Here is a 12,140-nt window from a genome sequence, read left to right as displayed (position 1 = left end):
CACCCAGCAAATAAACAATGGAATGATGAACTGGGCAAGTCAATGAACATATGTACAGGAGAGCAACACTAAGAGCTGTACAGCAAAGGCTCAGACTCGCATCCCCTGAAAGTGAAGTTAAAGGTTCGCATTCCCTTCCAGAGAAGTTGTAAATTCAAATATGACTATCTGTCAAGTGCTATACCTTGAACCACTTAACATCCACGTTAGGCCTGGACAGCTCACATTCAAATGTGACCTTGTCCTTCTGAGTTGCACTGATGTCTACCAAAGGTTTGCTGATCCTCACAGGCAATTCTGAAAAGGAAGAGAAAGTCTGGTTAGTGGGCAATTAGGTCTCAAACCTCATCTGGCACAAGCAATAGTGATTAGGTAAAGCATAACTTCCATGCTTAACACAACTTGTGACAACAAAATTGTATTGTTTTGAGTACATTAACACGAGTTGTTCTGTGGACAATGGTGTTACAATAATGCCATTGACATCACAAGGATATGTTACTGATGATGTTCCAGTACTTAGCATCCTTCTCAGTTACCAGGAAAGTTTGTTCCTCTCTTAAAAGCTCAGTGTCTCGGCCAGTAGAAGACAACAACCATGTCCCACACCAACCAGGACCTGAAACTTTTGGGTCTGTGTACCTTTCACAGTGAGCCTCCCTGATGAATGAATGCCCTCTGCTTTGAAAGAGAAGAGTCCTGCATCTTCCAGAGTCACTGAAGAAAGAGTCAGAGAATGTTTCTTCCCCAGGACACCAATATTGATATTCGGTGAAGGCTTCAACCGGACGCCATCCTTCTGCCAGGTCCCTTCCACGTCCTCATGTGACACCTCCACCTCGAAGGTGACGGTCCCTTTCTCAGATACTTCGAGGGGCTGAAGACCTTTCACCAGCTTGATCTGCCTCACTGGAAAAACAAGGACAAGTTGGAGATCTCACACCGATAGCTGTGAAACATCTTGACTTCCAAAACAGATTATTTCCCTATTCCTCCTGCAGGCACCTGCCAGTTAATTGCCATCTGCCAATTAAACAGCCACGCTCTAGAAGAAGATGGTGCTGTTGTTATTGACACTGGGACCAGGCTCCCTGTGCTGTCTCACAAGAGAGTTGTTGCTGGAAATACTTGTTCTTCACACATGATTCAAAAGAAAGAAGATGATCAACAGAGATTAATAGAGCATAATGTTTTTCAGCTTTTCAACCAGGATAAAACAAGGGAGGGAGAAAAGTAGCAGGGAGAAAACTCTTATTAAAAGAAAAAAAAAATAAATCCATTATATGGTGTGAAGTGCACTGACACCTTACAGCGTGGGAGACAAAGCATTTGTTATTTTGGGTGGATAATACCTGTTCCCAGTACAAGACATCAGTGCCCTATCAGCCAGTAAAATGGATTTAGTGTTTAAACTTGTTTCACCCTTAAAGGAAATAAAGTTGACAATTAAAAATAAAATAAAATAAACAAAAAACCTCAGTGAACAAAACTAACCAAACAAACAAAACCACGACTCTTCAAAGCCACAAACTACTCACAAAAGCCTTCAAACCTTCAACTCCCTATGGATCCCCTGGGAATATTTCAACTTTCCTAGTACACATTTAGCAGAGAGAATCTACATTTGGAGAGGATCTGAATATAAGCCTGACCAGGCTGAGGGATCTGTTCCATGGTCATGGTCTGCACCATGGAACTGAGGCTGAGGACACCATGGCCTCTCTGAGGCTCAAATATCTCCTGATGGCATCTGTCCTTGTGCCACATGGGGGACAACAGGGAAGAAGCTGTTTCTCCAAAGGTCCCAAAGAGGTGCCAGAAGAAGATGATGACTTTATGAAGAAACTGGGTAGAAGCACAATAATGATCTTCCCAGAAGGACAGTGATGGACTCCACTAAATGCCAGATCCTTGTGCCTTTCCTGTCCCCTCTGTTGCTGTCACATCTCACAGCAGGTTTACAGGGGAACATATGCATCCTTTACAGGATCTCATCTAACTCCCCTCTCAAGGAAACCACACCGATTCCTCTACCATGGTCTTCTCCAAGCTCACGACCACTTAAACACAAGTTTGCCCGGATGGCATGTCTTGAACCAGACAAATGAGTGAAGTACAGACACTTCCAGGAGCTTGTTCTTTGCTTCCCAATCTAAAACACCAACTCTCCTGGCTTTGCTCACCAGAGGTTGCATCATTCTCTGATTTCTCAACTGATTTTGAGCTGGTCCCTATCCCCTCTGGGTACCTTATTCTCTAATCTGAACAGTGTCCTTGCTACTCTCTTACCTCTCCTCTAGATTAATAGATACTCCAGCCCCTCAAACAGTGAATGGACTGAGGATCAAACTGAAATTATTCCAATAAGACAGTGAAAGAAACTTCCAAAAACATTAAATAAATAACATAGACATTTTTAACTCAGTAAGTGGCCTCTTGGATGTATCCTCGCCTGGTTCTGTATATAGGACTGAAAAAATAAATCACTTTTACAAAGGTCTTGTCATAAAGCAGCAACAGCTGGGGTATGGTAGAGCTCCTGCAGGATTTATTTCAATAAGCAATATTTTGTGTCCAGGGATTTGAAATTTCCTACCCATGATCCCAGTATAATTTCTGCTATAATTAATTGACCTAAATATCTTTTTCCCTGCTGAAAGCTTGCAGGTGTATCAGAGGAAGAGCCACTTCACCCATGACTGACTTCAGTTTTCCACAAATATCTCCTCCTGGTCACAACTGAAAATAGACATTCAGCCAGATATGTTACTGGTTTGAGCAGCTCAGTTGTTTTTATGATCTCCTGGTATCTTAAGATCAGAAGAGATACTTATCTTTCAATGAAGTTACTTTTATACTGGAGTAAATCAACAATTTTTCACATAGCTATTCCTTATTTACCTCGCTCTGAAATCAACCTCAAACCGAACAGTATCAGTCCAGCTTCATATTTTTTATATAAAGGTCCTCTAAAATCAGGCTTCTTAACCTAAAGCTGAGCAGCAAATAGTAGCAGGTCAGTTCCCTGGACTACGAGCATTTAAAGTTCTGCTGACCTCAATGTAAGCTCTAATACATTCTACTGAAAAGAGGCTTTTTTTGCTTAAATGACAAAAAACGGAGCATAATTTTAGACTTTTAGAGGCTTGCTTTTGCTTTAAAGAAGGGCGGGAGCTCCACGCTGTTTCAGCTGGAGGACCTGGATGTAGAATACATATAGTACAGTGAGATTCTTGTATATTGTCCCTTTACTGCTGCATCTCATAACTAAGGCTTGGATGATCACACACAAAAATAACTCCTTGCTACAGTGAGCCAATTCCCCTTTTTGATTATGGCCACTCTCAGATCACCTTGAGTTTCCATCACTGTATGAAACTCTCCCAGTTCATCAACAGAGAAGCTACTTTTTCCAGTGACATTGAGTGTAAGTGATGAGAATGCAGCTGGGTGCCTGAGAAGCACAAATCAAAATCCCCTCTCTCCATCAGAATAGGATGTTTATAAACCAGGGGCAGATAAGCATTTATTCTTGCATGACTCACCTTGCACAAAACACTGTTGTCAGCTATCATGACAAGCCAATTACTTCCTATATAAACACCGTTCCGTCATTTTTTAGTTTTACCACTTGGCTATAGCAACAGACAGCGAACAAACCAGGTGTAACCAAATCTACAACCAATGGCTGAAACATCTTGCTGGAAGGAAACCCAGAGCCTGGAAAAAAACACCTTGGGGTGCAACATGTGGAAGTGGACAGAGCAGCAAACTTTGCATACTGCACTGCATTCTTCCAACACACTGTGACCACGGAAGGGCTGTATTTCTTTACCCGCTGTGTTCAGTTCATCCCATTTAACTGAGACGGTAAACCTGAATCTAGTTCAAAATCATGACTGCAGTCACCCATTCTACCTTGAATAGTCAGAAAGACACTCCAGAAGGTAATTCAGTGCATCTAAGACTTAAAACACCCTCTGGAGGTCTTTTTCTTTGTTGGCTATGGAAGGAGCTGAAAGCAATGTGCTAGAGTTAGGCTGAAGGAATCCAAGTTTAACCTACTAGCTGCTAGTCACTGGTAATGTCTGTTTTCTTTTCTATAGCTATCCATTTTAGATAAAATTTGAGCAACTGCCAATAGAAGCAATAACTGCCCCATACTAGGGTGGTAAAGCAGTGGGGTTTTCACAAGAGTCAGGCAGGAAGATTTTGGAGATGAAGGTGTCTTAGCAGTGCATGAAAGTGATTTGACAAGCCCTGCTCTGTATGAGACAGTCTGTCAACTATTTTTTATGTCTTGGATACTATCAGAAGACCACAATATTATAAGGCTTGAAAGACCTGGAAAAAATCATCTAGCCCTTCTCTCTCTCTCTCTAGGACATGCTCAGCTCTTTATGTCATCCCAGACAGCTATTTCACTAGCCTTTTCTTGAACTCATGATGGAGGCTCCAAAACGTCTCCAGACAACCTATTCAGTCATCCAACCATTAAAAAGCTTTTTTTATTGTATAACCTGCATCTTTCTCATTGCAACTGAAGTCCATTATTTCCTGTTGTTACATGGAGAACAAACTGTTCCCTTTCACTTTATAACAGCCTTTTCTGTACTTGAAGTCTTTTATCAAGTCCTTCCTTACCTATTATTTATGACCTACACAGCATCAATTTCTGGCAGGGGCTTTATAGACAAAATTAGATAGTCTGTAAGTGCTTAAATCCTTCCTTCTTCTATCCTGTAACAATCATGACAAAAGGATGGAGAAAAAAGGACAGAGCTACAGCTGAGACACCATTAGCAACATCCTGAGATAGACAATTTGCTTTTCTAATTTTTTTAACCCTGACTGAATAAAAAGAGACATTCTGAAAGAGGTGGTTTGCAAAGAAGAATTAGGGCAATGGATGGCTGAAGAGGGAATGGTTTGCTAAAAGCCATACAAAGGAAAAAGCAGAGCGTACCAGACAGTGAGAAATATCAGAGGGAGGAGAAGAATCAGCTAAGAAGCTTAATGGTCAACAGCATGACTGAAAGCTGGTGGGATGAGGTGGAGAGAACAAGAACCAGGCAGCAATTCTCTGTTTACTGCCCTTGCTTCCACCTCCTCTTAGTCATTTGATTGGTGGCCATGGTTGTGTCCCCATGTTCCCATAGCAGGTGGGGGTGGCAGTGGCCATTATAATGGCAGAGACCAGAATTCACTTCCAAACCCTACACAGTGTATTTATAGAACTGGAGATCATTTAACTTACTTTCCACATTGATCTTGGCTTGGGTCTTGTCATCAGGACTCTCACAGCAGTAGAAGCCCCTGTCTGCAAAGGAGATGTCCTTAACCACCAAGGTATGCTTTGTTCCCTCAGCTTTGATCTCTATTTTTTCACTGGGCTTCAACACGATGCTGTTCCTCATCCACTTGACCTCTGCAGGCTTGGTTAGCTCTACCTCCAAGGTCACTGTGTCCCTCTCTTCAACTGTTTTGGGCTCCAGCTTCTTCTTGAATGAGATTGAGGCCTCTGCCAAAGGAGAAAAAAATATCAGTAAGAATGTAGAGGATCCGGAAAACAAGTTTTGAGAGAGAATTAAAGTGGTGGCTCACGTATCTCCAGTCCCAATGCGAGTATCTGTATTTAATGAAGCAAAAGCAGAGTTTCCCTGCTGCTAACATAATCAGTCAGAGGGAAGGACATGTAAAACAGCACAGGTCACAGCATCAGTGAAAGCCTGACAAAGACACATTATTATCTCCTACCTCGGACTCTGAGATTGGCTTTGCTTTCTACACCTTCAGCGTTGGCAGAAATTTCAGCTGCATCTTCCAGCGTCAGATCAGTGATGGTTAGGCTGTGGTTGGTGTCCTTCTGAGAGATCACGTACTTCTTGCTGGCTTCAATCTTGACACCATTCCTGAACCAAGTGACCACGGCATCACTGGGAGAGATGGTGCACTTGAACACAGCTTCTTTTCCTTCCTCAGACACCACGCTGTTGAGACTTGTAACAAATTTCACCACCCTTGGAGCTGATGGATTGGAATAAAATCTTTAGGAATATATCTCTGAGACATGGTATAAAAACCTTCAAAGAGCCAAAAGCTTTGATGATTTTCAAAGAATCATAGAATATTGCAGCTTGGGTTGGAAGGGACCTTCCCAGCTCATCCAGTGCCATCCCTGCCATGAGCAGGGACATCTTCACCAGCTCAGGTTGCTCAGAGCCCCGTCCCGCCTGGCCTGGGATGTCTCCAGGGATGGTTCATCCACCACCTCTCTGGCCAACCTGGGACAGGATCTCACCACCCTCAGTGTAACAGATTTCTTCCTCATGTCTGGCCTGAATCTCCCCTCCTTTAGTTTAAAACCAACACCCCTTGTCCTATTGGAACAGGCCCTGCTAAAAAGTCTGTCCCAAACTTTCTTATCAGCCTCTTTTAAGTATGGAAAGGATGCAATAAGGTCTCCCTGGAGCTTCTCTTCTCCAGGCTGAACACCCAAACTCTCTCAGCCTGTCCTCATAGAAGAGAACTTAGAATGGCTGAGGACGAAACCCGAGGATCACTTCAAATTGTCACTATGTAGTTCTGGAGACATACCTTTTGGGGTGATGGTAATGCTGCTCTTGTCATCCCTGGACTCGCAGGAATATTCTCCCTCATCCTCAGCTCGGATCCCTGTTATTGTCAGTGTTCGCTTGAGTCCCTCCTCATGAATCTGGAAACGCTTGCTGGGCTTGATCTGGACTCCGTTCCTGCACCACACCACCTTCCCCTTGGCATGGCTCACATCACAGCTCAAACAGACGCTGCCTCCAAGCTCAGCATTGACAGCTTCAAGTTTTTTGGTAAACTTCACTGGAATTTCTGAGATGCAGAAGAAGGACAATGATGAGAAAGGAAAAGATAAGTAATCTGTTCCACAAAACCATATCTGGCCAACTTTAAACAAAACAAACAAAAAAAAAATTTGGGGATCAGGGTAGATAGAAACAAATCCATCTCCAACTAGATCACGTTGCTCAGAGCCCCCTCCAGCCTGGTCTTGAATGTTTCCAGCAATGGACCACCTACCAACTCTCTAGGCAACCTGTTCCAGCATTTTACCATCCTCATTGTAAAAAATTTCTTCATCATGTGATGACAGTGGAGAGCACACACCAGGAAAAGAATCCATCATAGGCCTCCTTGCTCCTCTGAGTGGCCAGCAAAGCACAAAAATTGGGTATTTAGAAGCAGAAAAACTTCACTGGCACATGGTAGGGCAGCCCCAGCATTTACTACAGCAATTCAAGCCTTGAGGTTTGGACAGTTTTAGAGACAGTTTGGACTTCACCTCCATCCTACCATGAGGGAAACACAGTTGTTGGGTTGGAACATGACCTGTGCAGTGCTCTGTGCTCACCTTTCACCTGTACTTTGAATTCCTGCTTGTCGGTCTTTGTCTGGCACGTGTACACCGCAGTGTCTGTGCTCTCGGCCAGGTTCACCGTCAGGGTCCTGGATGCCCCCTCACTCTTGATCTCGTATTTCTTGCTCACTTTGATTTCTGTTCCGTCTTTGAACCACTTTACTGCAGCTGTTTCGGGAGTTACTGAAGTAGCCAGTGTGATGCTTTCATGTTCTTGAACAATGAGAGGCTCTTTCTGGACAACTTTCTTTTCAAATTTAGCCTCTGGTTCTAGGAAAGACATTAAAATAGGAAAACTAATAACTTCAATCTCAAGTCCTTAACACAGCAGTTTTCTATTACCCTCTCTTCATGACTCACAACACCAGCTCATCCATAATCTGTAATAACTGAGGGAATATTAGTGGATATTTGTGTCTGGTGTAACCTTTTGCTGATCTGTCAGGCAACCCAGAGCTTCTACTTAGAAAGAAAGCAAAAGAAAAGGAATACAAATATATATAATTTATTTGTTGCCTGCTTGCTAAAAGCTCATTTCTTAGAAGCAAAATGACCTGTACAATTATTTCCTCTACAATTTTTAGAATTTCAGATTTAATCAAGAAGAGATGTCAATATGCTAAACCTGAATTTATGGTCTATTTTCCCTTCTGCTTGCTCTATTCCCTTTCTCTTGGCTTCTTCCCTATCTTGTTCAAAGCTTTGTCAAAAAACTGGGCAGTTTTGGGGCACACACAACAGCAGACCAACTTTTCTCGGTCACCTTTCTCCATAGCTCTATTTCTGCTCTTCAAAACTTCCCACTTCCACTTTTAGCTTTAAAAGGTTGGGCAACAGGGCATGTGAAGGACACACTAAGCAGATAATTGTATAGTATTTCCATAGTGAATAAAAAAGAGTCTTCAGCCAGATTTCCCACCTCCACACTGCTAGATTAAAAAGGTCAAATTAACACACGATGTGGTTCATCGATGTTGCTCCATGGAAAACGGTGGCGGCACCATGGCCACTGGGTAGGGAATACCCAGTTGTCCTCTAAGCTTCACAGAGAGATGCTTAGGTGAGTCCTCACCGGTTGGTTCCAACTTGAAGGTCATCTTCTGGCCTGCAGCCTCACAGATGTATTCTCCAGCATCTTTCTTCTCCAGCTGCTCTACAACCAGGCGCCGGCTTTTGCCCACAGTTTCTATTTTGAATTTTCTAGAGGGAACAAGCAGTCTTCCATCCTTGTACCATTTCACTTCAGTCGCCTCCTGTGCTACCTCACAGCTGAGGGTGGCACTTTCTGTCAGGACAGCATTCACCTGCTTCTGGACCTTTTCTTCATTTATAAATGCCGGTTTTGGCTCTGAATGTGGAAAAGGAAGAAAATGTTGATTGAGGGACTAAATTGAGATTGGTCTTACAGATTTCTGTGTAGATGTTTGGAAAATATTCAGGTTGCCACTTGTCAAAACCAATTGCCTTCACTGGGCAATATCTACCTTCTCTGTGACCAAATCATAATGTGGAAACTAGGGAAACAAGACCCTAGGAATGGAGAGGACCAAGAGTGTCCTTGACATAAAACTTATTGTTGCAAGCCACAAAAAAAAAAATAAATAATTCAGATGTTCCTAAACACCATTTTTTCCTGCATATCATCAAAAACTCAAATTCCTTTTACTGAAGACCTACAGTGAAATGTCAAGGTCACAAATACAGCACTAGGGGCTTCTGGAATAGACTCTTCATGGTCTTTTTCATTGTCACTAACATGACTTTGAAAGGGACAAAGGAAATGTGACCTCCCTATAGCGCTCAGGTAGGCCAGGGTCACAGTTGACAAGATACCCAAGGTTGTTTGCAACATCAGTGCTCCCTTCAGCACCACATGCTTAAAGCTGTTTGGGCACCTTGTGAATCCTGCTCCTAAAGACCAATTTCTGGGAAACTTCTACGACAAAGGGACATTTAGCACCTGGCAGAAGTCATGACACATCTCAGAAGGTTGAGATTTCAAGCGCACAACAGCACAAATACAGAAAAATTGCTGAGTTTGCAACCCATCTCGATGAGTCCTGCTGTCGAAATTGCAAATGAGAAAGCGCATTCCAGCCTCTCTGTTTTCAGAAACGGGATCATAAGTCTAACAAGGAATGGATTTTTGAATGGTTCTTTCCTTCCAAGAGGTTCAGCACACAAGAATCAACCTTTGAGACCCCAGAAATGGGAGAGATCTGAATAATATGTTTATTATTTCTATTACATTTATATCTGCAATTACTATATAAAAATACTAAGAATGAGATAGGCCTTTGTGCTGTGCTAGAGTAAAATATTCCCTTTTTTACAAGTCGATGCAATCAGGTACAGAAAATCAGGTGAATCCTACAGGGTACAACAAAGTCCAGACTGTTGCAAATGAGTCTTTGTGTAATACTTGTTACTTTATCATCCTGTATTGTAACTCAGACAAGATATGTCTCACCTGTGACATCAATCTTGAAGGTGAGTTTCTGGCCAGCAGCCTCGCAGGTGTACTCCCCAGCATCTTTCTTCTCCACCTGACCCACCACCAGACGACGTGATTTCCCCTCCGACTCCACCTTGAACTTCTTGCTTGAGGTGATCAGTTTCCCCTCCTTGTACCATTTCACATCGGTCTTCTCCTGGGCCACCTCGCAGCTCAGGGTGGCGTTTTCTGACAGTGCAGCTTTCACCTCCTTCTGCACCTTGTCCTTGTTTGTAAACACAACTTCTGGCTCTGAAAAAAGAGAATTTCAAAGCGTCTCCAAGATATTATCTTGCATTATCCTCTTATCATGGCTGACATACAACACTGGAAACCAAGCTTCTGGCTTGACAATAGACATCTAAAGATATTAGAAGAACATGCAAACTGCTTAGTGTTGAGTTTTTTTGTGGTTTGTTTTGATTTTTTTTTAAGAAGCTTTTTCTTTTGTCACAAATGACGCTAATATTAGTATATTTATGGCAGCAAGCTAGGAGATCATCTCGATCACTGATAAGAGCACTATATGGCAGGCCCAGTCATGGCAAGATACGTTTTGGCTGAAGTTGAGAGCAAACCAATGAATTCTCACTTGGAGGAACTGTCCCTGGCTGCGTCACAGCCCCATATTGTTGTTTCCTATTTTTGATCCAATAGCTGCACCTGCTGCCGTTACTGTCCTATAGGCACTAGGTATGTTCTTCAGTGCAAACGGTGCTAAGACCGGGAGCTCCATGTTCAGAGCTGCGTTATTACTTCCCGTGCGACCTTGAGAAAAGACCAGCCCATCTCACATCTTTACATCCAAACTTTGAAATCCCTTTGCTCTGCAGTAAACATGTTAGTCAGCCCACTTGCAAAAGCATCAGGAGGCAGGGAGGGAGTTGGAAAGCTGAATCCCTTCTCCCACTCTACAGCCCCAACAGGGTGATGCATCTGGAATGAGCCTCTGGGACGCTTTCTCTAGTTGCCGTTTCCATGATGCCTTAGAAACCTTGACATATATCAAGCCTTACAGCCTCCAGGCGGAAATGAGCTCTTCCAAGAGAAAATAAAATAAAATATTAAAAAAAAAAAAATAAAATTAGTGCAGACATCAGGCAGACACCCAACTGCTTTCCACCACGACCCTACTCTGAAATGCACTGAGAATCAGCTGCTTTAGAGAGTGTTCTGGTTGTACCAACATGTGGGGATGGAGATGTGCAATCATTACTTCCCATTAATCAGATCTGTCCCTAGAGGGACGGGTAGTCTCAAGGTTTTTCAAGGATGGAGCTCCTTGTCTTAAGGATTTTGTAAAGTTTTACACAGAAGTTATAAAGATAATAGCATTTGCAGTTTTTTGGCCCATTTCTCAATCAGAGCAAAGCCATCTAAGTGATGTTCTCCGTTCTCCAAAAATTCAAAGCATAACAGGAAAAACTATTATGAAATAATATTCATTTTTCTAAATATTCTAGAAATACAAAGGATGCTCGAATCTTCCCTCACCTGTGACATCAATCTTGAAGGTGAGTTTCTGTCCGGCAGCCTCGCAGGTGTACTCCCCAGCATCTTTCTTCTCCACCTGACCCACCACCAGACGACGCGATTTCCCCTCCGACTCCACCTTGAACTTCTTGCTTGAGGTGATCAGTTTCCCCTCCTTGTACCATTTCACATCGGTCTTCTCCTGGGCCACCTCGCAGCTCAGGGTGGCATTTTCTGATAGTGCAGCTTTCACCTCCTTCTTCACTTTGTCCTTGTTTGTAAACACAACTTCTGGCTCTGAAAAGAGAGAGAAACTCAGAGTGTCTCCAAAATACGGTGTTGTCCAATCTCTTTATCACAGCTTACAGGTAACATTGAAACCAAGACTCTGACTGGAGAATACACATCTACAACTATTGGTAGAACATTCAAACCACTTTGTAGTGAGATTTTGGGTTTTGTTTTGTGTTTTGAGTGCAGACATTGGGCAGACAAGTCTACCATGCTTCACCATGACCCTGCTCTGAAACGCACTGAGAATCAGCAGCTTTGCAGAGTTGTTCTGGTTGTACCAACATGTTGGGATGGAGATGTGCCATCAGTACTTTCCTCTTGAGGGCCCTGCTCCTATAGAGATGGGTAGAACCCAAAGTTTTTCAAGTATGGAGCTCCCTGTCTTAAAGATTTTCTAATGTTTTACGAAGATATTAATATACAATAATATTCATTTTTCTAAATGGTCTACAAATAGGAAAGCTGGGCCAA

General features: G+C 42.8%; 1 protein-coding gene across 22 annotated transcripts in view; it reads right to left on the bottom strand.

Moving 5' to 3' along the window:
- The window catches only part of OBSCN (obscurin, cytoskeletal calmodulin and titin-interacting RhoGEF), a 201,708-nt gene that overhangs the window by 140,432 nt on the left and 49,136 nt on the right, over positions 1-12,140 (bottom strand). For 21 of the 22 annotated variants that reach the window (XM_065050238.1, XM_065050230.1, XM_065050231.1 and 18 more), the window contains exons 17-25: positions 11,397-11,672; positions 9,879-10,154; positions 8,481-8,756; positions 7,403-7,678; positions 6,598-6,864; positions 5,758-6,027; positions 5,258-5,521; positions 643-909; positions 185-297 (exon numbers count right to left, since the gene is read on the bottom strand). In XM_065050238.1, the coding sequence (XP_064906310.1) occupies positions 185-297; positions 643-909; positions 5,258-5,521; positions 5,758-6,027; positions 6,598-6,864; positions 7,403-7,678; positions 8,481-8,756; positions 9,879-10,154; positions 11,397-11,672 (2,285 nt within the window). The remainder of the gene's footprint in view (positions 1-184; positions 298-642; positions 910-5,257; positions 5,522-5,757; positions 6,028-6,597; positions 6,865-7,402; positions 7,679-8,480; positions 8,757-9,878; positions 10,155-11,396; positions 11,673-12,140) is intronic. The other variant, XM_065050239.1, reaches the window with a different exon arrangement.

Source organism: Columba livia, chromosome 2, assembly GCF_036013475.1.
Source record: "Columba livia isolate bColLiv1 breed racing homer chromosome 2, bColLiv1.pat.W.v2, whole genome shotgun sequence".
Classification (NCBI taxonomy): Eukaryota; Metazoa; Chordata; class Aves; order Columbiformes; family Columbidae; genus Columba; species Columba livia.
The sequence above is the reverse complement of the archived record's forward strand: the minus strand, read 5'-3'. Positions and strand labels throughout refer to the sequence as shown.